This window comes from Lepidochelys kempii, chromosome 1 (assembly GCF_965140285.1).
Source record: "Lepidochelys kempii isolate rLepKem1 chromosome 1, rLepKem1.hap1, whole genome shotgun sequence".
NCBI lineage: Eukaryota > Metazoa > Chordata > Testudines > Cheloniidae > Lepidochelys > Lepidochelys kempii.
The window spans coordinates 216,808,268-216,833,818 of record NC_136380.1 but is presented as its reverse complement, the minus strand read 5'-3'; the positions used below and the strand labels follow the sequence as shown (position 1 = coordinate 216,833,818).

Here is a 25,551-nt window from a genome sequence, read left to right as displayed (position 1 = left end):
TTGCTCGGTGGGCAGCACAAGGCATTGAGTAGTTGTTAGTACCAGGTTAGGGGGTTTACATTGCTGAAGGTCGATCTGTTTTCTGCAGAGTTTCCAAGTCCTCACAATGAAGCTCATTTTTGTAACGTTCCTGCCCAACCCAGCTTTTTATTGTTTAAAGATACAAGGAAGTGGCAGGTGTAAGCAGGGTCTGATTGAGTTCTTCCCTGACAGCTGCTGGGAGGGGGAGAGAGTTACATGAACACACCCCCTCTGCCCAGAGATCCAGCAGATAGAGCAGGGTGTAAATCACTGGGGTGTAAATTTACCCCGCACTAGCCTGCTGCACCCTGAGTGTCCGTGTGGACCCTGCTGCTGTGCATGAACAGTTCCCCAGTGCTGGGAACCAGGAGCAGATCGAAGCACACGAGGGAACTGTTAGTGCACGGCAGCACGATCCCCATGGACACTCGGTGCCTGGCAGGCCAGAGCAGGGGAGATTTACTCCCCAGCTTGCCACACACTAAATGTTCATGTCAATCTGCTCTCGGTCTCCTCCACCCCACCCTGGCTGCTTATTCCAGTCTCATCGCCCAGTTAGTCTTAGACTCTCCCCACACTCTGGCTCCTTTTCTGGTCTGTCTCTCCTTACCCACCCCCAGTTCCTCCACACTGGCTCCCAGTCCCAGCCTCCTTCTCCAGTCAGTCCCAGTCTCCCCCAGCTCCCAATCTCCTTGCTAAGTATGTCACAGTCTCTGTCCCCCGACTCTTGTTCTATTTACCCTGCCTAGCCCGTAATAGTCTCCTCCCCCTCCCTCCTCCCAGTCCCAGTCCCCTTGCCCAGCCAGTTCCCATCTCCCCCTTTCTCTCCCAGTCCCAGTTTCTCGCTTCCCACCAGTATCCAGTCTCAGAATGTCCGTCTGTCCCCCCCGGCCACCCGACAGGCTCCTTGTCCCAATCTACCCTCCTCCTCTCATCCTGGTCTGATTCTTGTCCCTTCTACATTCAGTTCAGGTGGTTTCCCTTCTGCACTGCCTGGGCCCAGTAGGGGAAGACAGTCTCCCTGGGACAGAGTGCCGGGAGCGAACAGATGAGCCTGCACTCTGATTGTGATGCTGGCAGATCAGGTGCCAGCTCATGCCAAAGCCCCAGGTCTCACTGAAAGCTTACAAATGCACAGCCTGGCCCATTCACGTGTGCATTAGTATTGATCAAAGTGATTATTAAATGTGTAAATGTATAAGAGTGTTTAATCTTCAAGAAAACTAACCATGTTATTTGCATGGTTCTCACTTATCTGTATCACGTTATAATGCAATAGCAAACATTTCCACTGTGTATAGCCCGGTAACGAAATAACTAATCAAACGAGAAAGAAGCCTTGTGGAATGCAAATGAAGAACTTTCACAGAAAAGTGCTAATTTCAAAGCAAGTGGTCATTGTGTGTGATGATCGGAGGCAAACACTCTAAATGCATTCCTCACTCTCCATCACCAAAGGAAGAGTTCATGTGCGTAGTGACCCTGCCAGCTTGTTTTCTGTGAGATGAAGCTATAAGGCTGGATTCAGGGAAAGATCCTTCATCTCCGGACTGTCTGGATTCTAACAGGGTGGAATAAGTAAACAAAAAGATGGAGATCCCCCGAGTTATTCTGGGTAGCTCTGAGAGAGTTTTGGGAAACTGGCAGATGACTACATCTCTGCTACCATTTTGAATTATAGACCACAGCCACTGGGAGCTGCGGGTGGCCGTGCAAATGTAAACAAACTGTCTTGAGGCCCAACAACAGATTACTCTGATGGGCCATGTGCAGCCTGCAGGCCGCAGGTTGAACACCACTGGTCTAAGGGCACTGTCTGTGACTCCATGGTAAGACTGTTATTGTAATCCAGGCATAGGTGCTGGCTTTCAATTGTCCCAGGGGGTGCTCAACTCCCGCTCCACCCTCAGTCCCGCCCCTATTCCATCCCTTCCCCAATTCCCCAGTGCACTCACAATCCACAGAGGGTTAATATTAAACACTTACCTTTAGCTCCCATTGCCAGGGGGAGCTGCTAAAACTTTTGAAATTCTAAAGGAAAATATTCTACTCTTCCTTGTGCCTTTTGAATAGGAATTTATTACTCCTACTAACTGTTAAAAAGAGAAAAGTTAAAAATAAAACGTATAATGGACCCATAATTGTAACGTTAACTATGGAGTCACAGGAAATTCCTCCATAATACAATATTCTTGTGCTGTGTAAGGCTGAGACATGCTTTTGGCTGAGCCCTCTATGGTACACCAGATCTACAGGGTATCAGAGAGCGGGGACGATCAACCCATTGCCTGGTCAACCTATGAGGGTGGGAAGGGGCTCCATAAACACCCTGCGCCCTGCGCATCTCCCAAGCTACTCTGGCTGGGTACGGGGGTCTGGATTTTAGTCTAAGGGTAAAAATTTTAGAAGTGCCTCAGTGACCTAGGAGCCTACGTGTCATTTTCAAAAGTGACTCAGGGCCAGATTTTAAAAGACACTCAGGCACCTAGGAGTGCAGACAGGCATCTACTGGGACTTTCCAAATCTCCTGGGAGTTCGGCACCAGGCACATTTGAAAATCCCACTGAGCACCTATCTGCATTTATAGATACCTAAATATCTTTTAAAACCTGGCCCTTGGGCACTTAGGATCCATAGTCTCACTGAAAGTCAAAGCAAATTGGGCACTGAACTCCCATCAGCCCAGTGTAAATTCATATACAATTTTTTGGCAATCCCAATGTAAATTCATACACAATTTTTTTAACAGAAGTTAATGGTTATAAAGAACCAGACACATTATTTGCCAACAGGCAAATTCACTAATTCAATGATTTTCATTAAATGTTTCTATGACCATGACTAAGTTTCCCAAATATTTTCCCCCAAAAGGGGCAACTGGCAGCACCAGGCACAGGGCCCTATGGGGCAGACAGCACCAGCATCACTACTGCCCTGATGAACGACGGCATCAACAAGAAACCTTCCACCCTGCAGAGCAGGCTAACTCCTGGCCGGATCAGAGATTCCTCCCACATAAGCCTCCACCCCTGGCCACAGGTCCCAAAGCTGGGCTGAGACCCTCCATGACACTGACCCACATTCAGAAAATGAACTGGAAAATGGGAGCCATTGCAAGGGAAAGGAAAGGCCTGGCACCGGAACAACTGGAGATGAGAAAATGAAAACACTTCACAGTCACAGAGGGGGGTCCGCAGTGGCCAGTGCCCTGCAAACACTGACCCTCCTCCCCAGTCAGAAACAACCCCACACTTGTTACATTTTACAACCCCTTTGCCCCTTCTCACAACCCCCTTCCCATTACTTAGTGTTTCATCTTACACTGTCCTTTCACCATCCCATCATTAAGCACACAGACTGCTTCCATCTCCCACCTCACGGCTGCAATCCCCATGGCAAGAAGATGCCTGTGCTCCACCACTGACACACCCTGCAGAACACAGCGCTGAAATGATGCATACTGGATCCCTCCAGGTACATTGGCATCTCTTCCCTTTGATCACATGGGTGTCTCAGAACCAGATCTCATATCACAATCACAGCTCTTCCAAGTGGCTCTAACTCATCGCCTCCACCATTCAGTACAGCTACACCTAACACAGGGACTGCAGCTGGAGCACTTGAAAACAATTCCCAATGGCAATGGCTAGTCCAGCTCCAGGGGGCAGAGTTAAGGCTGCCTTGGCATTCACCTTAACTCTGGATTACCTGGTTTTCAGGGGTTTGAGTTTTGCCCAACCCAAGGGAATGGGATACCTTGGGCAACCTGAACTCTGTGTGAATGAAGTCTTTGTCAGTGAATTTTAACTTAATTCCACAGTCTCTGACATGCGAAGCTGTCTGTCCACAGGCAGTAAGGAGAGTCTGGCCTTCATTGCAATGAATGAACAACGACCTCCTGTCTCGGGCGGGACTCGTAGAGCTCCAGTGAGGATAAGTAGGTCACCAGTGTGAAAAATGTTTAACTCTAGCAGTGACTGCAGGGCTATGTGCACACGGAGGGCTCAGGTCTCCATACCGCTATCTGTAGGCAGCTGCACTCATGTAAAGGTGGAGTAAAGTGGTCCTTACACATCACTACTAGTGAGTTACACCGACCCACCACCTCTGAAGTGGTTGTCGCCTGTGTGAAAAGGTTTAACTCAACCAGTCTAGCTGCAGGTAATGAGACAAGAGTCACGCTCCAAAAGAGAATGAGGCTGAACAAAGGAGGGAGTGGTTAGCACAACTCTACACTATGCTTAGTCTCCAGTGCAAGCCTGGGTAAATTTGATGCAAGTGGCTGGAGTACGTGCAAAGCTGGTGTACCGGTGTCCTACTCGATAACCATTTTTAACAAGGCCATGCTCTGTGCTGACCTCGCCGCTGTTCTCCCCTGGGGAGACAAGTCTGTTTTTATGCTCTCCCCCCCCCCCCGTGTACTGCGTGTGTATATAGGATTGCTGCCTGGCGTGTAGACTATGGGGAGGGCCCTACCAAAATCACCATCCATTTTGGTCAATTTCACTGTCATAGGATTTTAGAAATCATAAATTTCATGATTTTGGCTATTTAAATCTGAAATTTCAGGCTGTTGTAATTGTCGGGGTCCTGGCCCAGAAAGGAATTGTCGGGAGGGTCCCAAGGACAATGTAGGGGGCGGTTGCGATGCTGCTACACTTATTTCTGTGCTGCTGCTGCTGCTGGTGGCACTGCTTTCGGAGCTGGGCAGCTGGAGAGCGGCGGCTGGTGGCCAGGATCCCAGCTCTGAAGGCAGAGCTACCGCCAGCAGCAGCGCAGAAGTAAGGGTGGCCTGATGTGGTGTTGCCACCCTTATTTCTGCACTGCTGCTGGCGGGGCGCTGCCTTCAGAGCTGGGTGCCTGGGAAACAGCTGCTGCTCTCCGACCGCCCAGCTCTGAAGGCAGTGCACAAGTAAGGGTGGCAATTCCACAGTCCCCCTAAAATAACCTTGTGACCCCCCCACCCCACAACTCCCTTTTGGGTCAGGACCCCCAGTTTGAGAAATGTCGGTCCCCTGTGAAATCTGTATAGTATAGGGTAAAAGCACACAAAAGACCAGATTTCACGGGGGGAGACCAGATTTCATGGCCGTGAATTTGGTAGGATCCTAACTATGGGAACTGTATTGTATTTGCCTTGGTGCGATATGGATAATTGGCCAGGCAGGTTCTATGTGGGTGCAGAATGTGAAAGCCGTGGGGAAGACAGGAGAAATGAGAGAGAGGGAAAATGGCAAAGCAACTGAGAAGATTACTGACTGATAAAGTGGGGCCTTTCAACATCCAACTAGTGCTTTTCCGGATGGGGAAGGGTCATTGTGCAGGCTCGTACATGTGAGCATTGCCCTAAGACAGACACTGGGCAACTTTACAGTGGCTGTGTCTGGGCAGCAGAACTCTCAACTGCGGTGATGAAGTGGGAATTCTGTGTAATATTTTATGAATGCTTGGCAGGGCAGTGACTTACCTGGCTAAGGATTGCTACCCAATCAGTGCAATAAGATTACAAAGCTCTTCCGGGGGAGAGCTGAAGACATGTGTCACTTAACTGTCTAGGGTGGGATGAATGAGTTATTACAGGACTGGCTGGAGCTCACCTATATTAATGGAGGATCCTGAAAGACAATGGGAACCTCAGGGATTGAACAACTGACAACTAACCCTGGGAAACTTCAGCAGGCAGAACATGTGAACTCGGCAGGGGTCAGCAGGAGAAGGACAATGGACGGAGCAGTGATAGGAGTCTAGGACAAGAGCTGGCCTTTGGAGAGACACGAGAGCTCACCTGGGACTGAGAGACAAAGAGACAGAGAAAAAGTGGAAACCAAGACGGGTCCAAGCAGCATGGCTCATGGGAGCCCTGACTTGGCCAGTATGGACCACATCGTAATTTTGCTTCTTCTCTGTGCTAACTGAAGAACTTCCCGAAGGCGTGTTCCAGTTGACCAGTAAATCCTGCTGTGGTTTGAAAAGGCTGCCGGGTGTCACTGCAGATACTTGTTGAGGTGCATTGGTCCCTGATGAGTATAAACGTCTCTAAGCTGGGGTCTATCTCAGTTGAACCCACTGGGCAGAGCATATGGGGTGAAACAGGAGTGTTGGAGTCCAGAGGCTCTGTCTCGGAGGCGTTGAGGCTACGTGATCTACCTTTAAGGAAGTGTGGGACCCTTGCGGGGTCTGGCAAACTGAAGGGGTTCTTCCCCAGGATTGTTTAAAAGCTGGGGCATAGCACAGATCTTGTAGATCTGTGACACCTGCCAAGGCCCAGATGTGGTGCCTGTGACGTTGCACTCTACACGCTTTATGAATGTGAATAGGATGTAACTGGAATATGTTTGATGCAAAAGGTCTCTTGTAAGGTATCATTACAAAGCTTATAATCTACTGAATATATTCATCCTATTTCTATGAATGTTTCATTCTTGTATCTGAAACTAGAAATCTGAAGTATAACTCTGAGGTCCTACTGTAATTATGTAAAGTGTGGGCCATTAATGGTGGTGTAAAATCTTGATGACTCCCATTGACTTGGACAATTGACTGTAAATGGCTCTGTTTACCTGCAAGCTTGCCTGTGTACGCGTAGGCCAGCCCATTGGTAATGAAAAATGAGGTCTTACAGTGAGATGTGACCATGTCACCTGATACTGGAATCCATCTCAAACCTGGTGCTTTTCCATTTAGAAGGAGGGGTGTGGATCCAGAGAGACAAAGGATTCCCACCTTGTGCCAAAGCTATAAAAGGGGGTGGAGCAGGACAAGGGTGGTCCCAGTCATGAGAAAGCCCCTGCTTTTCACCGAAGATGCCTGCTGGAACTAATAAGGATTGTACCGGGGAAAGGATTGGGCCCAGACTAGGAAAGAGTCTAGTCTGTGAAAGAAACCTATTGGAACATCTCTGGGGGTGAGAGATGTTCCAATACCTCTAATCAGTTTCCTAATGTATTAGGCTTAGACTTGCATGGTTTGTTTTGTTTCGCTTGGTAACTTACTTTGTTCTGTCTGTTATTACTTGGAACCACTTAAATCCTACTGTTTATACTAAATAAAATCACTTTTGTTTATTGATAAACCCAGAGTAAGTGATTAATACCAAGGGGAACAAACAGCTGTGCATATCTCTATTTCAGTGTGATAGAGGGTAAACAATTTATGGGTTTACCCTGAATAAGCTTTATACAGAGTAAAATGGATTTATTTGGGGTTTGGATTCCATTGGGAGCTGGGTGTCTGGGTGCTGGAGATAACCAACAACTGCCCAGCAGGTCACCTAAGGTCTGGAGCTTTGGGGGCATGGAGCAGACCTGGGTGTGTGTTGCAGCAGGCTAGCGTGTCTGGCTCAACAAGGCAGGGTTCTGGAGTCCCAAACTGGCAGGGAAAACAGGCTCAGAGGTAAATTCAGCACATCAGGTGACAGTCATAGAGGGTCTCTGTGACCGAACCCATCAAAGTGCCAATGTGCCAATAACTTGTGCCAATAACACAAGTTATTGTGCCAACAATAACAACAACAACAACAACTTGTGCCAATAACTTTTATTGGACCGGCTCCTGTTGGTGAAAGAGTCAAGCTTCTCAGCTTACAGACAGCTCTTCTCTGTCAGATCAAACATTTCTCTCTCTCCAACAGAAGTGGGTCCAATAAAAGATATTGCCTCACCCACCTTGTCTCTCTAATATCCTGGGACTAACCCAGGTACAACAACACTGCATATACGAGGATCACTGTCACTTTTTGGAAAAACAACAAGGAGTCCGGTGGCACCTTAAAGACTAACAGATTTAAGGTGCCACCAGCCTCCTCATTGCTTTTGTGGATACAAACTAACGCGGCTACCCCTCTGATACTTGACCCTTTTTGGAAAGTTTTCTAGTATTCTGCCAGGACAGCACCTCTCAAAAATTGCTTGGTGCAGAAACGTCACAGCTCCTGTATGGGTTTTTTCTCAGTGATATCCAGTGCACAGGGCTAGTTTGTAGACAGATGACTGGTTATTTCTGGAATAATTCTGAATGGGCCCAATCCTGAGTCCTTTATTCTGTTTCTACTCAGTCTGTACAAAGCAAACTCACATTACAGTCACTGGCTGATTGCCCGAGTAAAGAACCCTGGGTTTTGCCCCATGTCCTTGCCCTGCACCTCTACCCAGGGAAAATGGGGCTTAGTGACAGGAATGGACATAACTATGCGGGGCATGGAAAGACTCCTCCTCCTCTCCAGCCTTCAGCTCAGGGATGGGGAACAACCCTCACTTTATCCCCACTGCAAAGGTGCAGTTCCAGCGGAGACGCAGCAGCCGTTTTACAGAAAGGTGCACAGACGGGACGTCTGCTCTGATACCCCTTGGTTCGTGTGCAGCTCCCTCCTCCTGCTGAGGTTCAGAGGTGAGGGACGCCCTGCTGGGCACTTGCTGCGTGGGCAGCACCAGACATTGAGCCGTTGTTAGGACCAGGTTAGGGGGGTTACATCTGCAAGAGCCCACTGTATTTTACGTCTGCAGAGTTTCAAAGTCCTGGCAATGAAGTGCCTTTTTACTAAGTTCTTTTCTCCGATCTTTTTTATTTATTTTTAAAGACTAGGAAAGTGCATAAAACCCTCCCACCCCCGCTACTGCCCCTCCCCCCATGTTAAGAGATTTTCAAGGTTTGTCATTGAAACACTCAAAATCCAAGAAAGGGCCAAGATTAAACACAACCCTTAGCTACCATCACCATGGGGAGCTGCTAAAACTTTTGGAACTATAGGAAAATATCCTCTCTTCCATGTGCTATATTCAGAGGAAGATATTATTCCGACCAAATGTTAAGAAAAGAGAGTTTAAAATAAAACTTATAAGGGGCCCGTAGTTGTAACGTTAACTATTAAGTCACAACAAATGTCTCCATAATATGATACTCTCTAGGCCAGATCTACAGGGTATCAGAGATTTTATAATTTTCTATTACTGGTTGGTCCAAAACATGAAAAGTAACAAAACAGGCTGGGGGTTTGGGGAGTGCTCTGAGCTAACTCTAATTCTGGTCAAGCCAGGAGGATCCTCCCATTTCCTGATCACCCTATGGGGGGGGGGTCAGAATCTTCATAAATGCCCCACCCTCTGTGCATCTCCCCATCTCCTTTGGCTGGGCGTCTGGGTCTGGATTTGAGTCTAAGGGTAACATTTTCAAAAGTGCCTCAGTGATTTAGGGGTTTATGTGCCATTTTCAAAAATGACTCAGGATCAGATTTCAAAGGGCATTCAGCTGCATGGAAATGCACAAAGGTGCCTAGTGGGATTTTCCAAAACTCCTGGGAGTTTGGCACCAGGCACATTTGAAAATCCCACTGGGCACCTATCTGCAGGTTTAGACACCTAAATATCTTTAACAATCTGGCCTGTAGGCACTTAGGATCAATTGTCTTATTCAAAGTAAATGCCAGTTGGGCACCAAACTCTTGTTGGACTCTTTGGAATCCCAATGGAAAATCATATAAAAGTTTTAAACAGACGTTAATGGTTATAGATAAACAGACACATTATTGGGAAACAGGCAAGTTTGCTAATTCAATGATTTTCTTTAAAATTTTCCCTGACGATGGCTACGTTTCCAGCTCTGAGCCAGATATTTTCCCTCCAAAATGGCAGCTGCCAACTGCAGCCACAGGCCCCTGTGGGGCAGACAGCCCCAGCACGGCTAGTGCCCTCATGAACAACTGCATCCTAAAGAAACCTTCAGCCCTGCAGAGCAGGAAGCTCCTGGCTGGGTCACAGACCTCTCCCAAATGAGCCCTGACCCACTGGCCACGGGTCCCTCCCTGTCACTGACTCATATTCAGAAAACAAACTGCAAAATGGGAGCCATTCAAAGGGAAAGGAAAGACGTGGCATTGAAACAACTGGAAATGACATAACAAAAATGCTTCACAGTCACACAGGGGGATCCTCAGTGGCCAGAGACATGAACAGTAATAATTACAGTTCAGTAATAAAAATAATGACAGGACTTGCTCCGGCTTTTGTACATTTCTCGTTAGGGTCACAGGCACACGACGCTCTCTGAGTTCAAGCCCTTTTGTCTCAGGGGATTTGCCTTTTAGGACTGAGCTGGCTGATTCTTACCTGAACAGGTCACTCCAGCATCTTCTCCATGACCACAGTCACTCTTATCCCATCCGTTGTTCCCGCAGTGCCAGAGAGCAGACTCGGTACCACGACAGGCAACTTCATCCAGCCAAATTTTTCCAGATCCTGGTCCAAATGGAGCCAAGCCAGGGGCACTGACAGCAACTCCACATCCCAACTGCTTACAGACAACTCCAGCATCTGCCATGTCCCAGCTATCATCACACACCGTCCCCCACTGATCCTGGTGTTTAACCTCCACTCTCCCGGCACAGGGGCTGCCTCCATCCGCCAGCCTCAGCTCGTCGGCACCTTCAAAGAGAGACACAGAGCAGGTCAGAGTGAGCAGGGAGCCCCCTCCCCAGCGTTATCACAGCAGAGGCCACACCCGGCAGCAGGGGATCCACGCCCAGAGCCAGGAGAATGGGACATGCCCAGAGCTGCCTCATGGCTCCACCTGATCCCATCTCAGGGCCTCACACTCAGAGCTGTCACTGCTGCAGCTCTCACCATTTTATCCCCACTCTGGTGATTTGGGGCGTTTTTACCCATCCTATGATAATACGTTGAAGGTGCCAACTCACTGAGTTTCCCTTATTCCAAATGGCACCATCTCCTGTCATTGTCACTGGGGCTGAAGCCAGCAAGATGCCGCTATGACGGGTTGGATCACAGAACCTCCCTGGGAGCTGCCACCTGATGTGCCCAGACTACTTCTGCCCATGCTTTCCCTGCCAGTTTGGGACTCCAGCACCCTGTCTTGCTGAGCCAGACACACCAGTCTGCTCCAACACAGATCCAGGGTCTGAACCACATGCCCCAAACTGCAAACTTAACTAAGAGCAGCTTACAGAAGTGTTCCTGTCCTTGACACTCAGATGCCCAACTCCCAATGGGGTCCAAACCCTAAATAAATCCATTTTACCCTGTATAAAGCTAATAAAGGGTAAACTCATAAATTATTCACCCTCTATAACACTGAAAGAGATATGTACAGCTGTCCCCCCCCGGCAAGTATTAATACATAATCTGGGTTAATTAATAAGTAAAAAGTGATTTTATTAAATACAGAAAGTAGCATTTAAGTGGTTCTAAGTAGTAACAGACAGAACAAAGTGAATTAACAAGCAAAATAAAATAAAACATGCAAATCTAAGCCTACTACCGTAATAAAACTGAATACAGATAAAAACCTCACCAGTTCCAGTACACTGTCTTTTACAGATTAGTCTCCTTCTAGTCTGGGTCCAGCAATCACTTACACCCCCTGTAGTTACTGTACTTTGTTCCAGTTTCTTTCAGGTATCTTTGGAGGTGGAGAGGCTCTCTCTTTAGCCAGCTGAAGACAAAATGGAGTTTTGGAGTCACCTGGGCAAGTCACATGTCCCTGCATGACTGAGTTCCTTACCAACCAAGACACATTCCTGGGAAAGCCCAGATGTGGATTGGCGTTTCCAAGTTCATTGTTGGCTTAAGGGCTTCTTTATTGGGCACTTACTGAGAATAGACCAACTGCTTCACTAAAACCTACTCAGAATCAAACAAGTATACAGCCAATATTCATAACTTCAAATACAAAAATGATACATGCATACAAATAGGATGAAGAGATTCAGTAGATCATAACCTTTACAGAGATATGTTACATGGCATATGTAGCATAAAACACATTCTAGTGATGTCATATATACATTTATAAGTATATTTCCATAAAGTCTTATGGGGGGCACCGTCACAGCCGCCATCTCCCTACAGTATGACAGCATACAGGATACAGAGGGACTTAGACAAATTGGAGGATTGGGCCAAAAGAAATCTGATGAGGTTCAACAAGGACAAGTGCAGAGTCCTGCACTTAGCACAGAAGAATCCAATGCACCGCTACAGACTAGGGACCGAATTGCTCGGTAGCAGTTCCGCAGAAAAGGCCCTAGGGATTACAGTGGATGAGAAGCTGGATATGAGTCAGCAGTGTGCCCTTGTTGCCAAGATGGCCAATGGCATTTTGGGATGTATACGTAGGGGCATTGCCAGCAGATCGAGGGATGTGATTGTTTCCCTCTATTCAACACTGGTGAGGCCTCATCTGGAGCACTGTGTCCAGTTTTGGGCCCCACACTACAAGAAGGATGTAGAAAAATTGGAAAGAGTCCAGCGGAGGGCAACAAAAATGATTAGGGGACTGGAACACATAACTTATGAGGAGAGGCTGAGGGAACTGGGATTGTTTAGACTACGGAAGAGAAGAATGAGGGGGGATTTGATAGCTGCTTTCAACTACCTGAAAGGGGGTTCCAAAGAGGATGGCTCTAGACTGTTCTTATTGGTAGCTGATGACAGAACAAGGAGTAATGGTCTCAAGTTGCAGTGGGGGAGGTTTAGGTCGGATATTAGGAAAAACTTTTTCACTAGGAGGGTGGTGAAACACTGGAATGCGTTACCTAGGGAGATGGTGGAATCTCCTTCCTTAGAAGTTTTTAAGGTCAGGCTTGACAAAGCCCTGTCTGGGATGACTTAGTTGGGGATTGGTCCTGCTTTGAGCAGGGGGTTGGACTAGATGACCTCCTGAGGTCTCTTCCAACCCTGATATTGTATGATTCTATGAGGGAATGAGGCCGCCCTGAGTAAAGCTGGCTGCCACTTCTCACTTAAAGCCCACTGGGATCATGGCTGTCTCTGTGTGGCTGAGGGGGTTGGAGAGGACCCAGGGACCGTGGTGGGCAGCAGAGACCCTGTGAAAGGAGGATGGGGAGAGTGAGGGGAGCAGGGCATTGGGGAGACAGGAGGCAGATTCAAGGGTTGCAAGGGAATGGGGTAAAGACAATAAGTCAGCCGGAGGGAGCGGTGGGGAGGGGGTTCTGGAGGAAGGGGAGGAAAGAGGGTGGGGAAGGGAGAGTGTCTGGAGCAGGGGGGCAGAAGGGACAGAAGGGAGGAAGGTCTGGAAAGGGGCATAGGAAGGGGCAGGAGCGAGGAGGTGGGACTGGACTGGGGGGCAGGAAGGAGGTTGGAAAGCAGGGGCAGGAGGGAGAAGTGGGGAGGGGATGGGTGTCTGCATTGGGAGTTAACAGGGAGGCAGGAAAGAGAGAGTCAGAAGGGAGGGGAGGGGACAGGGATCTGAAATTGGGGCAGGATGGAGGAGTAGAGATGGAGCACAGGGTGGTCTGGAGTGGGGAGCAGGGAGCATGGGGCTGGAGTGGGTTATTGAGCAGGGGGAAGGAGGGAGGGGAGGAGAAGGGGGTTTAGAAAAGGGAGTCTGCATGGCGAGAGGAAGGGGTCTGGAGTGGGGGACAGGAGTGAGAAGTGAGGAGGGGATGAGGAATCAGGGGCAGAGAGGAGAAAGGGGGCAAAAGGAGGCATTGGGGAGAAGAGGGGGTTTTATAAGGGGGGAAAGAGGAGGGAGGGGTGGGGAAGGGTGAACTTCTGGGGGAAGGAGGGAGGGGGTTTGAAGCAGGGCTGCAAGAGGGTGAGGAGGGGAGGGGTGTGGAGTAGAGGATGGGAGGGAGCTTGGAGCAGGGGCACATGAGGGAGGATTGGGGAGGATGGAGGAGTGGGGATGGAGTGGGGAGTCTGGTGCCAGTGGACAGGAGGTAGGGGAGGGGTTGTGAGGAAGGGGGACAGGAGGTAGTATTGGGGAGGGGAACGGAGTCTGGAATAGGCAGGGGATGGGGTTAGGAGTGGGAGGGGGCAGGAGCAAAGGGGACACAGGCAGGAGAGGGGAGGGGTCTCTAGAATGGGGGCAGTGCTTCCCGGTCTCAGGTGGAGAAGTTGCAGGGGCAGTGTGGGGTGGAGGAAGTCAGGGAAGTGTTGCTGTTTGCAAAAGGCTAAACCAAACCTGTCCTGTTACAATGACATAATTTATGTGAAGGGTTAATGTCAGATCAGAGTGAAGGTCTCCAGTACCTCTGTCTGTAACTCACCCCTGAACAGTAACAGAAGTTGTGTGTGTGAGCGTGAACTACGCTGCATGAATTAGCTCAGTAGCTGTCAAGCTATTTCCCAGCCAGCCCTTCGTCTGTCAGAGGAACTGAACCAGGAGGCAGAGCGAAGGCAGTGCTGGGCAATGGAGGGCAGTTCCCTGTCTCAGGGGTGAGGGGAGGGTAAGCGCAGTCTCCAGCTGAGCAGCCAGGGAGAGTCGTGCAGTTCGGGTGCACTAAAGGGTGACTTTTCAGCCTGCGATTCTCACCCCAACGCTGGCAGAGGAGTGGGGGGGGGGGGGTTTCCAACGTCCAAAGACAGATGGAAAAATGAGACTGGATTTTTTTTTAACCTCACAACTTTTGTTCTGTGGAGCTTGGCATTACAGCCTGGTGCTCCCTGCCAGAGCTTCCTCTCCCCACCTGCCCCACACATTTCCCTCTTCCACTGGTCTCTTCCCACCCACCTCCCCTGGGCTCTTCCTCCTCCTCTTCTCCCCTTTCTACCTGGCCTCTCTGCCCTGCATGTACAGGCTGCTCCTTCCCCAGATGAGCAGCAGACTGCCCCCACTCCCTGCAAGCTGCTTTCCTCCCAGTTGCTCTGAGTTCCACCCCATGCCCCCAGTTGTCTCTACAGCTGTTTGCATTTCTAGGGGTTGTGGAGAGGCAAAGCTGGCAGCTGGAAGAGAGGCAGTTAACAAGGAATGAGAGGAGGAGCCACTGCCTGCCACACAATTCTGGGATATTGGCTGGGAGAACTGGCCCCCCAGGACAGGGTGTGAAGAGCTAGGACTGTCCCTGAGACTGGGAGCAAGTCCAGGCATCATTACAATGCCCAGGAGTTACAGCTACATGCAGAGTTCCACCGTGAGCCCTGGAACAGGCTGGTTGCAGCAGTGGATGGCTGAGCTGGGGACACCATGTTTAAGGAGCCTCCATGGAGCTGAGAGAACAGTGCAGTTCACACCAGTATGTGGCCAGACCATGCTGCTCCTTCAATGCCAAGCAAATAGAAAATGCTCACTTTACTGCAATCCACAGGGCTGTTTATTCAGGTACAGCTCACTTCCGTGCAGTCCCACAGGGAACCCATGGGGCCTGGTCTGCACTAAGAAAAATAGGGACTTTTTTTCAATGAAGTTAACTCCATGATGTTCACTTGTGGCAGGACCCAAGGCTGCAGCACTGCTCTAGCTAAGTGCACACACAGTTCTGTTTACCTGCACCCAGTAGAAACTAAGAACAGCCGGCAGTTTCCTTGCTCAGAAATCCCCCAGCCTGCCCCTCCAGTGAGCTCCAACTGGCTTTGTTTCCTTTCTGCTTCCAAAATCCCAGTCACAACTCCTTCTACTGGCTTCTCCCCGCAACAGACACAGTCTGACGCCAGTATCCTAGCCCCTGCTTTGGCAACAGTGGAAACCCCTGGCTTAGCTCTGCCCTGCCCATGTGGCCAGTGCCTTTGGCAGTTGCCCCCACTGTCTGCAGCTGTTTTTACTACAAAAAGGATCTTGATTGCGCCATCTGTTGAGCCTAAAAGAGAGTTCTCGTCCTGCCATTGGCTTTCATTCATTGTCTTAGGATCAAAGATTCCCCGATGGCAGCCATCAGCACCTTTCTGGATAACAATCACATTTACATACTGCACCTACCATATACTGGCTACACCTCTGTAGCCCAACTTGGAATAATGACCCCACCCAGCACTCTGAATATTGGGGAAGTTCAGATCTGGGTCTGGGAGTGAAACCTGCCACTTTGGCCCACCCCTGATATTTTCTCATTTGTTTGCCTGGACACCACATCATTTTACAAATTTGTTTTCCCGCACAATGTAAAGAGGTCAATGATTGTGAAACACAATCTTCTGGCAAAGACTGACCTGGCCTCTGCTCAGGGAGGAGGATTCGGGCACTGAGGGAAAGGGAAAGCTACATGGTGCTATCTCCTATGTTGTACACCCCCCCCCCACACACACATACCACTGTGTCTGTGTTCATGTGAAGAAAACTCAAGTTTCCCATAGAAAATAAAAAATATCAAAGGGATGATACACATTTCCTCAGCAATCCAACAAAAATGCATTGAGCTGAACATGTGCTTGGCATCACTATATGACACTATCCCACAATCGTGCAGTAATTTATCCCGCACGTGGTAGTAACTGTCCATCCCCTGCAATGTCAGTCTGATCAGCAGAAGTCACCACAGAATTCCATGCTTTCCGGTCATACACAGCTGTGTCATGGGCTCTAATCCCAGCACATTATATAGGAACTTCTTGGGAATCTGAAATATAAACGCCAAGTAACCTGCTAGAGGGTTGGTTTTGTCAGGATTTTCTGGGTACCAGCCCCCTACTCACCGCAGTTACTGAGCTGTCTGTGAAATATACATCAGGGCAGGTTTTTCTCAAAGACAATAATTGAGACTGACCTTGCTGATTACAAGGTCAGGGTCAGTTTCTCAGGCTGGCACAGCAGCACATCGGGTTCCCATGAACCAGCTACTGCTGAGCAGTTCACTGCCCTGCCAGACACATGGATCATTCTTGTGCTGCTAACACCAGCCCAGCAGGTTCCAATCACTGCATTATTTGAATCATATCTGGGTCCCACATTCAATTTGAATCCTATTGCTGATCAGTTTTGGATTCTTTGGGCCAGATTCACTCCCTAAGACGCACCAGCACATGCTGATGTACCTCATGATCTGCTCCCCCCTCCCCCATTGCTGTTAAGTCTTCCTGGAGCTGGGACACAGCTTGGCAAAGAGCCTGCAGCCCCCTCTGTGCTGGAGGAATGAGAGCAGCCCTGAAACTGGGCAGGGGCGGCCTTAAGGGAATGAAACCAACGTGGCCGTGAGAGGCCCTGATGCGGCACCTCTGCCATGCCGCTTGTGCTGGTCGGGCTTCTCTCGACTCCAGCTAGGATTCAAAGCTTCTCTGCTCCAGCAGAAATCCTGGGGGAGGGAGGCAGGGCTCCTGCAGGATAAATCTTCCTGCTGGCAGAGCTCCCGATACCCCCCTGGGAACAGGGCATTGCACACTGAACCCCAACACATGCACACCCCCCTTCTCTGGGAGGAATCAGCTCTGGGTTTATTTGAATAAATCCTGCTCACTTCAAAATTGCAAAACTTCTTCTGGCTTCAGTGAGCGTATGGGGGAGTGAGGAGACAGGACTTGGCCCTTGGAGCTGTTGGATTCTGGACAAAGACTGTTGGCACCTGGACAACATTGATAACACACTCAAATCCCATTAGCATGAAGTGACCATTTCAACAGGAACTCAGCTAGCCAGATACCTACAGAAACTCCTTCCCACCCCTTTCTCATTATGTGATGCACAGCCTGGGTCCTTCCCACCCCCAACCCCCAAACGAGTGTCTTTTGCAGTGTGCCCAGAAGGTCAACAAATTTCAGCTATTTTGGCCCAAACAGGATAACAAGTTTCAGAGTCCTGGAGGCCTCACAGAGAACACCCTGCCAGCCACCCCTCTCCTTTATAAAAAGGGGGAACCAGCTCAGGTGTCCCTGCTAACCATAGCTGTGTCCGTATGGAGAGAGGTGATCTCTCAGGGAGGCTGGTCCCAGATCATTCAGGACTTTATAAATCATCACCAACACCTTAACCTCCACCCAGAGATGGGCAGCCAGTGCAGATCCTGCAGCACGGCTGTAACATACTCCCAGCATGATGCCCTGCTCAATGAGTTGCTGCCATTTTCATCAGCTTCGTTCTCTGAATGGTTTTAAGGTGCAGCCCCACATTAGGCTCATTTGAATAGTCCAATCTCAAGGTAACAAAAGCCTCGATAACAGTGGCAAGATCCAATCCCGAAAGGAAAAGTCACAAGCTCCTAGATGGGCACCAATGGTAAAAACCTGACTGTAAAAGTTACCACCCTCATTCCAGTTAACCCAGCTCCCCTGGTGAAGCACAGAGGAGACTTACCTGCTGTGTCCTGAAATGAGAGGAGAAGAAGCCACAGCACCGGAGTGGAGAGATGTCCCTTCATTGCCAGCCCGACCTGCTGTCCCCCCACTCACTGCACTGGCTGCACCTAAGCACCTGCCAGGGCTCCACTGTGTCTGACAAGTGACAACAAAGCAGTGGAAGGGAAATATATAGATTCAGAGGCTGGCATCAGCTGTGCAAAGGAACCAATAGCAAACCCATCTGCCTTTTTAGTTATTATCAGTGGTTTTATCTGTGACTTTATGCAGCTAAAACATCCAATAAAACTCGAAAGCAACAAACATCACCATATATGAGTGATGAGCCCCCTCCTGATGTCAGGTTTATCACAGCCTCAGATCATCGGGTAACCCCCAATCTCCGGAGCCGGAAGGAAAAGTTCTGCACAAACTGTAGCCGTGCTGTTTCTCGCCCTGATAGATTCTATATCATATTAAACATGAACTAGGAGACATTCGAGGCAGGCTATTTTATAAACTAGGAAAGAAATCTCTTGTGCCAAAGGTGATCATTACAAGACCAATTCCCAGTACAGGACATGCCCAATTTCAGATAAGGACAACTCACTAGAACCAGGTTGTGTCGCTCAAATCAGCTTTATAGGAGAAGAATTACTCAGCAGCATCTGAAATATTGACAGTTCTTCTACTAATAGGCCTTGGGGCAGGGGGGAAAGTCGGCCGGTACAACATACCAGTAAAAAGTGGCTGCCGGTAGAGGCCCGTACACAGACGACGTTAAAGTGCTGCCACAGCAGCGCTTTAACATCATTGCCCCCACACCCAGGCTGCCAAAGGGGGGCACAAAAGGGGCAGCTGCCCCGGGGCCAGCAATTTACAATTTAAATCACTGACGGAGCCCCAGGCAGCACAGGCCAGGGAGCGCGGATGGGCTGGCTGGGGGAGGATGACCCCCAGCCCCACCCCTTCTGCCCATGGCCCCGCCCTTTCCAGGGGCCCAGAGTCAGGCCCCTGTACCGGTAAGGGCTTTATGTTACTTGCACCCTGGCCTTGGGGTTTCCTGTCTAGACCATGATTCGTAGTGGTAGAGGCAGAGCATAGGGCTTCCTGAGTAGGCCATGACCCTCTCTTGCAGTAGCAGGAGGTCCTGCACACACCATGCCCATTGGTGTTATCAGCAGCAGGATAGATAGTAGGATAGCATCAGTGCTATCAGCAGCACTTCGAAACAAGTGTACTTGATTCATGGGACACAGACAATTCAAGGAACAGGCACAAGGGAAGGGAAGAGCACAGAATAACGACTGGCTGGCACCGCACCTACCTCCTGCTCTTCCTCAAGAGAACTGCTATAAATACTTGGATTAAGGGAAACATCTTTAACTTTTTACCTTTGCATTTTCTCCCATGCTGCCCTATCTGTATGGAGAAAACTCCCTCAGAAATTCTGTGGAACCAACACCTGATCCTCCTTCGAATCCCTCCTTGAGACTCCGCTCTGTTGTGATTCCAGAAAAACACTTGACAGTGAGTGACTCGCTTGGCAGATGAGGAGGTGTGGCTGTGCCTTTTCCCCATCCTTCCCTCTCCTTATTTTTTCTAAACTCCCTGCCCCAATCATGCCATTCCTCCTCACTCTGCCCTCCAACTATTTAAACAAACAGTAATGACAAAACAGGAAATATCAGCAAAGTAGTAGAAGGGTCCTACTGTCAATCAAACATTAGTCCAGCCCCTTAACCCCTTAAGCCCTGCTCACCTGTCACCGAAAGTCCCACCCATGGGGTATTACTTCTGGGGTCAAGCTGGACACATGAACAGAAGCCAGGTGTCTCATGTGACCCCTCTAAGAACTCCTCCCACTGCCCTCTACCAATCAGGATGGGTTTTGCCCTGGTAGGACTGCACCAAGAGGTGATTTGACCAATCGGGGGGAGTTCCAGAGAGGGTTGACCCATCTAGAAGTGGGTCGTGTGACCCCTCTAACATCTTCTCCCACCGCCCTCTACCAATCAGGATGGGTTTCAGCTGCTGGGGGGAACCACCCTCGAGAGGATATTTGACCTATCGGGGGAACTCTGGGGCAGGGTGACCCATCTGGAAGTGGTTTGTGTGACACCTCTAGAAACTCCCCCCGCCACCCTCTACCAATTGGGATGGGTTTTGTCCACAGAGGACTGCCCTGAGAACAGATTTGATCAAAATAGAGCAGGTTCTGGGGCAGAATGAACTGCCCAGAAGAGGGTCATGTGACCTCTCTAAGACCGCCTCCCACCACCCTCTGCCAATCAGAGTGCAGCACCACCGCCCCATAAGTCCCAGCACTGGGCAGAAGAGGCCATCTCTTACTAAGAACACGTGTTGTAGAAATCGTGGAAATGCTGAGAGGAAACATGGACTCCTTCACCACCCCCATGAAAACTTTGGACTTTGTTTTAGCCCCGACGGCCTTTGACCATCCACAGAGAAAGTGCTACATCAACGAGAATTCCGAGAAGGAGGAGGGAACAGTCAAGGGGAGCCCTTTGGTCCAGCCATTGATGGATATGCCGGAACCTGACCCCGAAACCCAGCTGCTCATGAGACACCCCGATAAGTGTGCTGGCCTCTCGTCGTCCACCCCCCGGAGGAGGAAGGCAAATGCAGCTCGGGGGAGTCACCGGCAGACAAGGTGAACGGAAAAGATGTCACTCAGGTAAATGAACAATTTAGAAGTAACATTAGAGGATGTGTGTGTGTGGGCGTGGGTGTGTGTGTGTGTGTGTAATGGGGTTAGGAACTGGGCTTGTGTAAATCTAAAAACAAGCAGTGGGAACTTACACTTGTTTCTTTTCTGAAAATCTCTCAACAGCTAGAGGATGCCTTTCTCAAGTCCCTGGAGGCCCTGGACAGCATTGCATCAAACAGCAAAGACGAACCAGGCCCGCCTTGTTTTTGTTCAATACCGACACAAATTGTTGAAGAGGACTCGGAGGATGACGGCTATGAGGAGTTTAAGAGGAGGCTTGGCATGGAACTAACTGAGCCAATGCCACGTCATGAGCGTAAAAAGACATACTTTTATTGTACACATTGCAGTTTATGCTGTCCTTAATCACTGTCTTAGGGAAAGATTTTCAAAGATTGTGAGAGCTGTGTCATAGATGCACGAGGCCAGCGGCACCATGACTGTGTAGCCTGGACTTCAATGGATATCAACTGCAAGCTCCGGGGCTTGTGTGCTGAGCTGTGTTTGGAAAGCTTCTTAAACACTGTTATTGCCATAGGTGATGCTATGCAATGTCTGTGCTGAACTCAAGAATATTTAGTGCAAGGGGTGACCTTGATAAATTCTGTGCAATTCAGTGGAGACCCTGAAGCGTTTAAAGAAAATGACCAAACTGGAAGATGCCTGCTTATAGCGTTATATTGACCATCTGGTCTGCACAAAAAGTTACAGAACCCTGCTTAAGAAATCTAAAAGGATTAAGTTAGAGAATGGTGAGGGGACAAACATGCCATATAAAACTTGGTCGCTGTAAATAAAAAAAAAAATCTATTGAAAAGGGCTTTGTGACTATCTGTGTTTCTGTTAGAAGGTCTCTGTGGCCCTTGAGTGAGCTAATAGTTTTAATGGAGCATCTTGGTTTGTTTTCAAAGAGTTGTATGTCTTTTAAATAACAAAAATAGTTTGTGAGAACCTAGCTCTTGTGTCTTTGTGTAAAAGAGACCCATTTACAGCAAAAAGCTGAAATGTATGTTGTAGAATCTTGTGGGGGGGGGACACCCTAAAAGTGCGTTTACTGTTGTAGGTGCAGCAGTGATCTGTATGCTCTCTATGACTATGCTATGTATAACCTGTTTGCTCAAAAGGTCTGTTACACTCCCCCTGTCCCCTTTGTCTCCTCTCCCTCTTCGAATACCTGTGAAGTGGCTTTCCCCCTCCCCGTCCCTCCTGGAATGCTTGTGGGACGAATGGGCTGGGTGAACAGCTGGAAGTTCAGAAGAGCTCCCAGGTAGACAAGGTGTCTGGGACTCTAATTAGGCAGTGCTCACACACCCAATGCAGGGACACTACATGGACACTGCCTGAGGCAGAGTGTGACCAACCAGACTTGACCAAGTCATGTCTAGTCGCAGGCCATGAGGAGCAGGTCCTTAAAAGGGGAAGGGGCCATGTGCTCAGGAGTGCACTGATTAGCTTGGACCTCCCATGAAAGCCCTTCACCCAGACTGCCTGGCCAGTGGTTCCCCGTGTTGCGTTCCATCGTGCCTCAGGAAGACTTACTTTCATCGCACTGTCCATCGCTGCGCTGTGGAACACTTACCTTGAAGGATCCTGACATCTCCAGTGCCGTGCCTGTCCTGGGAGCATGAGTATGCGGGTGTAAGTGTGACACCCCACCCCCCATCCCTTCTTTTGAGCTTAGCTATAAGTATAATAAACATGCTGCTTTCTGCTAAACTCTGGTGGGTCATTAGTTCTCCCTAAGCTTACTAGCTGGCTCAATTTTGGGTAATATTTACAATTTAAAAAAAAACAGGGATGGTTCAGACATGTGTTTGAGTACAAAAGAGCTGACCCACCCTGTTGAACTGAACGGTTTTAACCACTCGCCTGCTGAATAGACAGGGTGACTGAGATTACCCACCCATGTTGCCAACAGAGTTAATCATATTAGTGATCAGTAATTAAATTTGATGGGTGTACACCCACAGTAAGGGAGGGGGGTGGGTGAGGATGGTGAGCTATGATTAATATGAAATGAAATAAAACCTCAGTGTTAGGATATAGATATTCAGGCCTGTCTGTAAAGGCCTATACTCTAAGAATTTAGGTGTATTCTTATCACTTGGCTAGTGATAGAGGTATAAAAGAAAGAATCAAAATCACTGTCTGCTGGTGTAAGGGCCTTCTCTTACTGTGACAGTCTGAGGCCCTGTTCTTAGGCTAAGGCCTTTGGCTAAGCAGCAGAGGCAGCCATAAGCTGGGAAGCAAACGGTCACATCCTCACATTCCAAACTAGTCACATTGAAATAAGGTGCTATTGGGCTGTTAGGCACTATCAGGACAGGATTGTATTCCTATCACCTCCAGAGAAAGGGAAGTGCCTAGAAAATGTAAAAGGAAACTTAGTTTGATAGCATCCTGTCTGGCAAGAACTCACTTATCAATAGCTGGGATGTGAAATCCTCACTTCTGTATTGTTTTGTCATTATAGTTCCCACTTTGCTGTTGTTTGTCTGTATAATCTCTGTCTGGTTCTGTGATTGTTCCTGTCTGCTGTATAATTAATTTTGCTGGGTGTAAACTAATTGAGGTGGTGGGATATAATTGGTTACATAATCATGTTACAATATGTTAGGATTGGTTAGTTAAATTTCAGGAAAATGATTGGTTAAGGTATAGCTAAGCAGAACTCAAGTTTTACTATATAATCTGTAGTCAATGAGGAAGTGACTGGGGTGTGGGTGGGTGTGTGAGATGGGAACAGGGAATGGGGGTAAGAAAATTGGAATCATGTTTTGCTAAAGGGGGAGATGGGAACAGGGAATGGGAGTAAGGAAGTTGGAATCATGTTTGGCTAAGGGCAGGAATGGGAACAGGGACACAGGTGTAAGGCTTTGTGGTGTCAGAGCTGGGAAGGAGGATACTAAGGAAGGAAACTGGAATCATGCTTGCTGGAAGTTCACCCCAATAAACATTGAATTGTTTGCACCTTTGGACTTCGGGTATTTTTGCTCTCTATTCATGCGAGAAGGACCAGGGAAGTAAGTGGGTGAAGGAATAAGCCCCCTAACATCTTGGTGCCGGTGACTCGGATGCATCGCATTGGATAGGTGAGTGGCAGCCTGTAAGTCCCCCTCCCCAACAGTCCGCGCAGCTGCTTGGAGGGGGTATCGCGAACTCTCGTGATGGTAGTTGCGGGTTCTGGCAAGCCAGGGTAAAGGATTTTTTGGATAAATGGATAAGGGAGGACCAGGGCCCATACCAGGTACAGGGGTCAACCTGGGATAAGATTAAAAAGGAAATGGAGGAAGTGTTAGGGGACCCAGAGGTATGGGGGGCGGCTGAGGAGCCCACCCTCCTTGGTATATGGGTAGGGGAAGAAGGTCCCTGCCCATCGGGACTGAATGCCTCCCAGGGAAAAGAGGCACTTCAGTCTGCTTGAGAGGTCTGAAGTAAGGGCAGCATTATGGGAAGCTGCCAGAAATCTTTCAAGTTTGGTGCTGCTTCAGCAAGGGCTGCTGAAGGGTTGTAAATTAGTTAGGGGTAGTGAAAGATGATTTGGCACAAAAGGGTTTAAGGTCAAAAGCAGAGTTAACAGACCACCTTTAGAGACTGGATCTGAGACTTGGTCCTGGGGGAGTGGAGGAAAAAAAAATAAAATAAAAGTTTCAAAGTGCAACCTGCCTTTCCACACTCTTTTGTTTTTCTGAAGTTTTAATGGAGGGTACTTTGGATACTTATGTGAGATGTCAAGAAGGAAGTTTTGTTTAATGATAAAACCCAGTTATATAAATGTAACTGTATGTGCAACTCTGTGCAGTCACATTGGATGGAAGCTTGGTAATTAAATTATCCAAGGGGGTCAGGTAGAGTGGCTACTATCACCACTATGCTTCTGTCCACAGAAGCCTTTATAGCTATTCTGAGGGAAAATGGGCCCTTTTCCCACAGAAATGGTCTATAAGGGACTGCTGCAGGCAGCAGGCGGAGAGAGAATCTGAGCAAAATTATTTGACTATTGGGTAATGTAATCAAAATCACTAAAGGATGGAAGAGGTTTCTTTTGGAACTTAACTTGGCTGCCCCTAGTTGTGTCTAGTTGTACAAGATGGAAGTGTAATCGGGGTACAGTTATGTAAAAAGAGTAATTACAGTGCAAGGGATGTTAGGCAAAACAGAATTTTGTGTGTATGTGTGCACAGGTAAAAGAAAAGGAAAAGGGGAGGAATGATGGGAACACTGAGCCTTGGGATGGCTCTGGGGGATCAGATTGTTGCTTTGGTGGGTTCTGCATGAAAACTTTGTAGGCATGGGGGAGGCAGTTATACCTTGTGTAAAATTAATTTGGCTAATATGATGTTATGGAGGTTAAACTATATGGAAGGAATTTGCATTTTCCCAGGACATGTGCAGTGTATATTGGAAAAGGAGTAAAAGAAATGCAAATAAAACATGGTACTTCATTAAAATCCTAATAGGGCTCCAAAAGGAGCCACAATAGGTTGTGCTTTCTTTTTCAGATCGCTGTGTTTTGGAGCAGGAGATGAAAGTGGAAAGTAATCAGAACTCTGGTGGAAGTAAAATGCTTCCCTTTTAAGACAGTGTCTGAGCTGCTATCAGCTTTGGATCCAAAAGCAAGCTAGTAAGCCTCTGTGTGTAAATGCAAATTACCTAGCTGATGGGCACAAAGGAGCTGCAAATAATGAATACATCCGGTCAGCAAACAAGCTACTAGAAGACTCAGATTATGGCCCTTCAGGAAAGGGAGGTGAAAAAAAAAAACAAGTTAAGCCTGAAAATAAGGGGGACAGGTTAACCTTAAGGGGGGGTGTGTGTGTGTGTGTACAGTGCTAAAATCTGAAGCTG

The 25,551-nt window shown here is 48.5% G+C and overlaps 1 protein-coding gene across 1 annotated transcript in view; it reads right to left on the bottom strand.

The window, feature by feature from the left end:
• LOC140898846 (antigen WC1.1) overlaps window positions 1–18,055 on the bottom strand; it is a 51,438-nt gene extending 33,383 nt beyond the window's left edge. Inside the window, exons 1-2 of the mRNA XM_073313361.2 lie at window positions 17,992–18,055; window positions 10,122–10,436 (exon numbers count right to left, since the gene is read on the bottom strand). Of these exons, the coding sequence (XP_073169462.2) occupies window positions 10,122–10,436; window positions 17,992–18,055 (379 nt within the window). The remainder of the gene's footprint in view (window positions 1–10,121; window positions 10,437–17,991) is intronic.
• Between the last annotated feature and the right edge of the window lie 7,496 nt (window positions 18,056–25,551).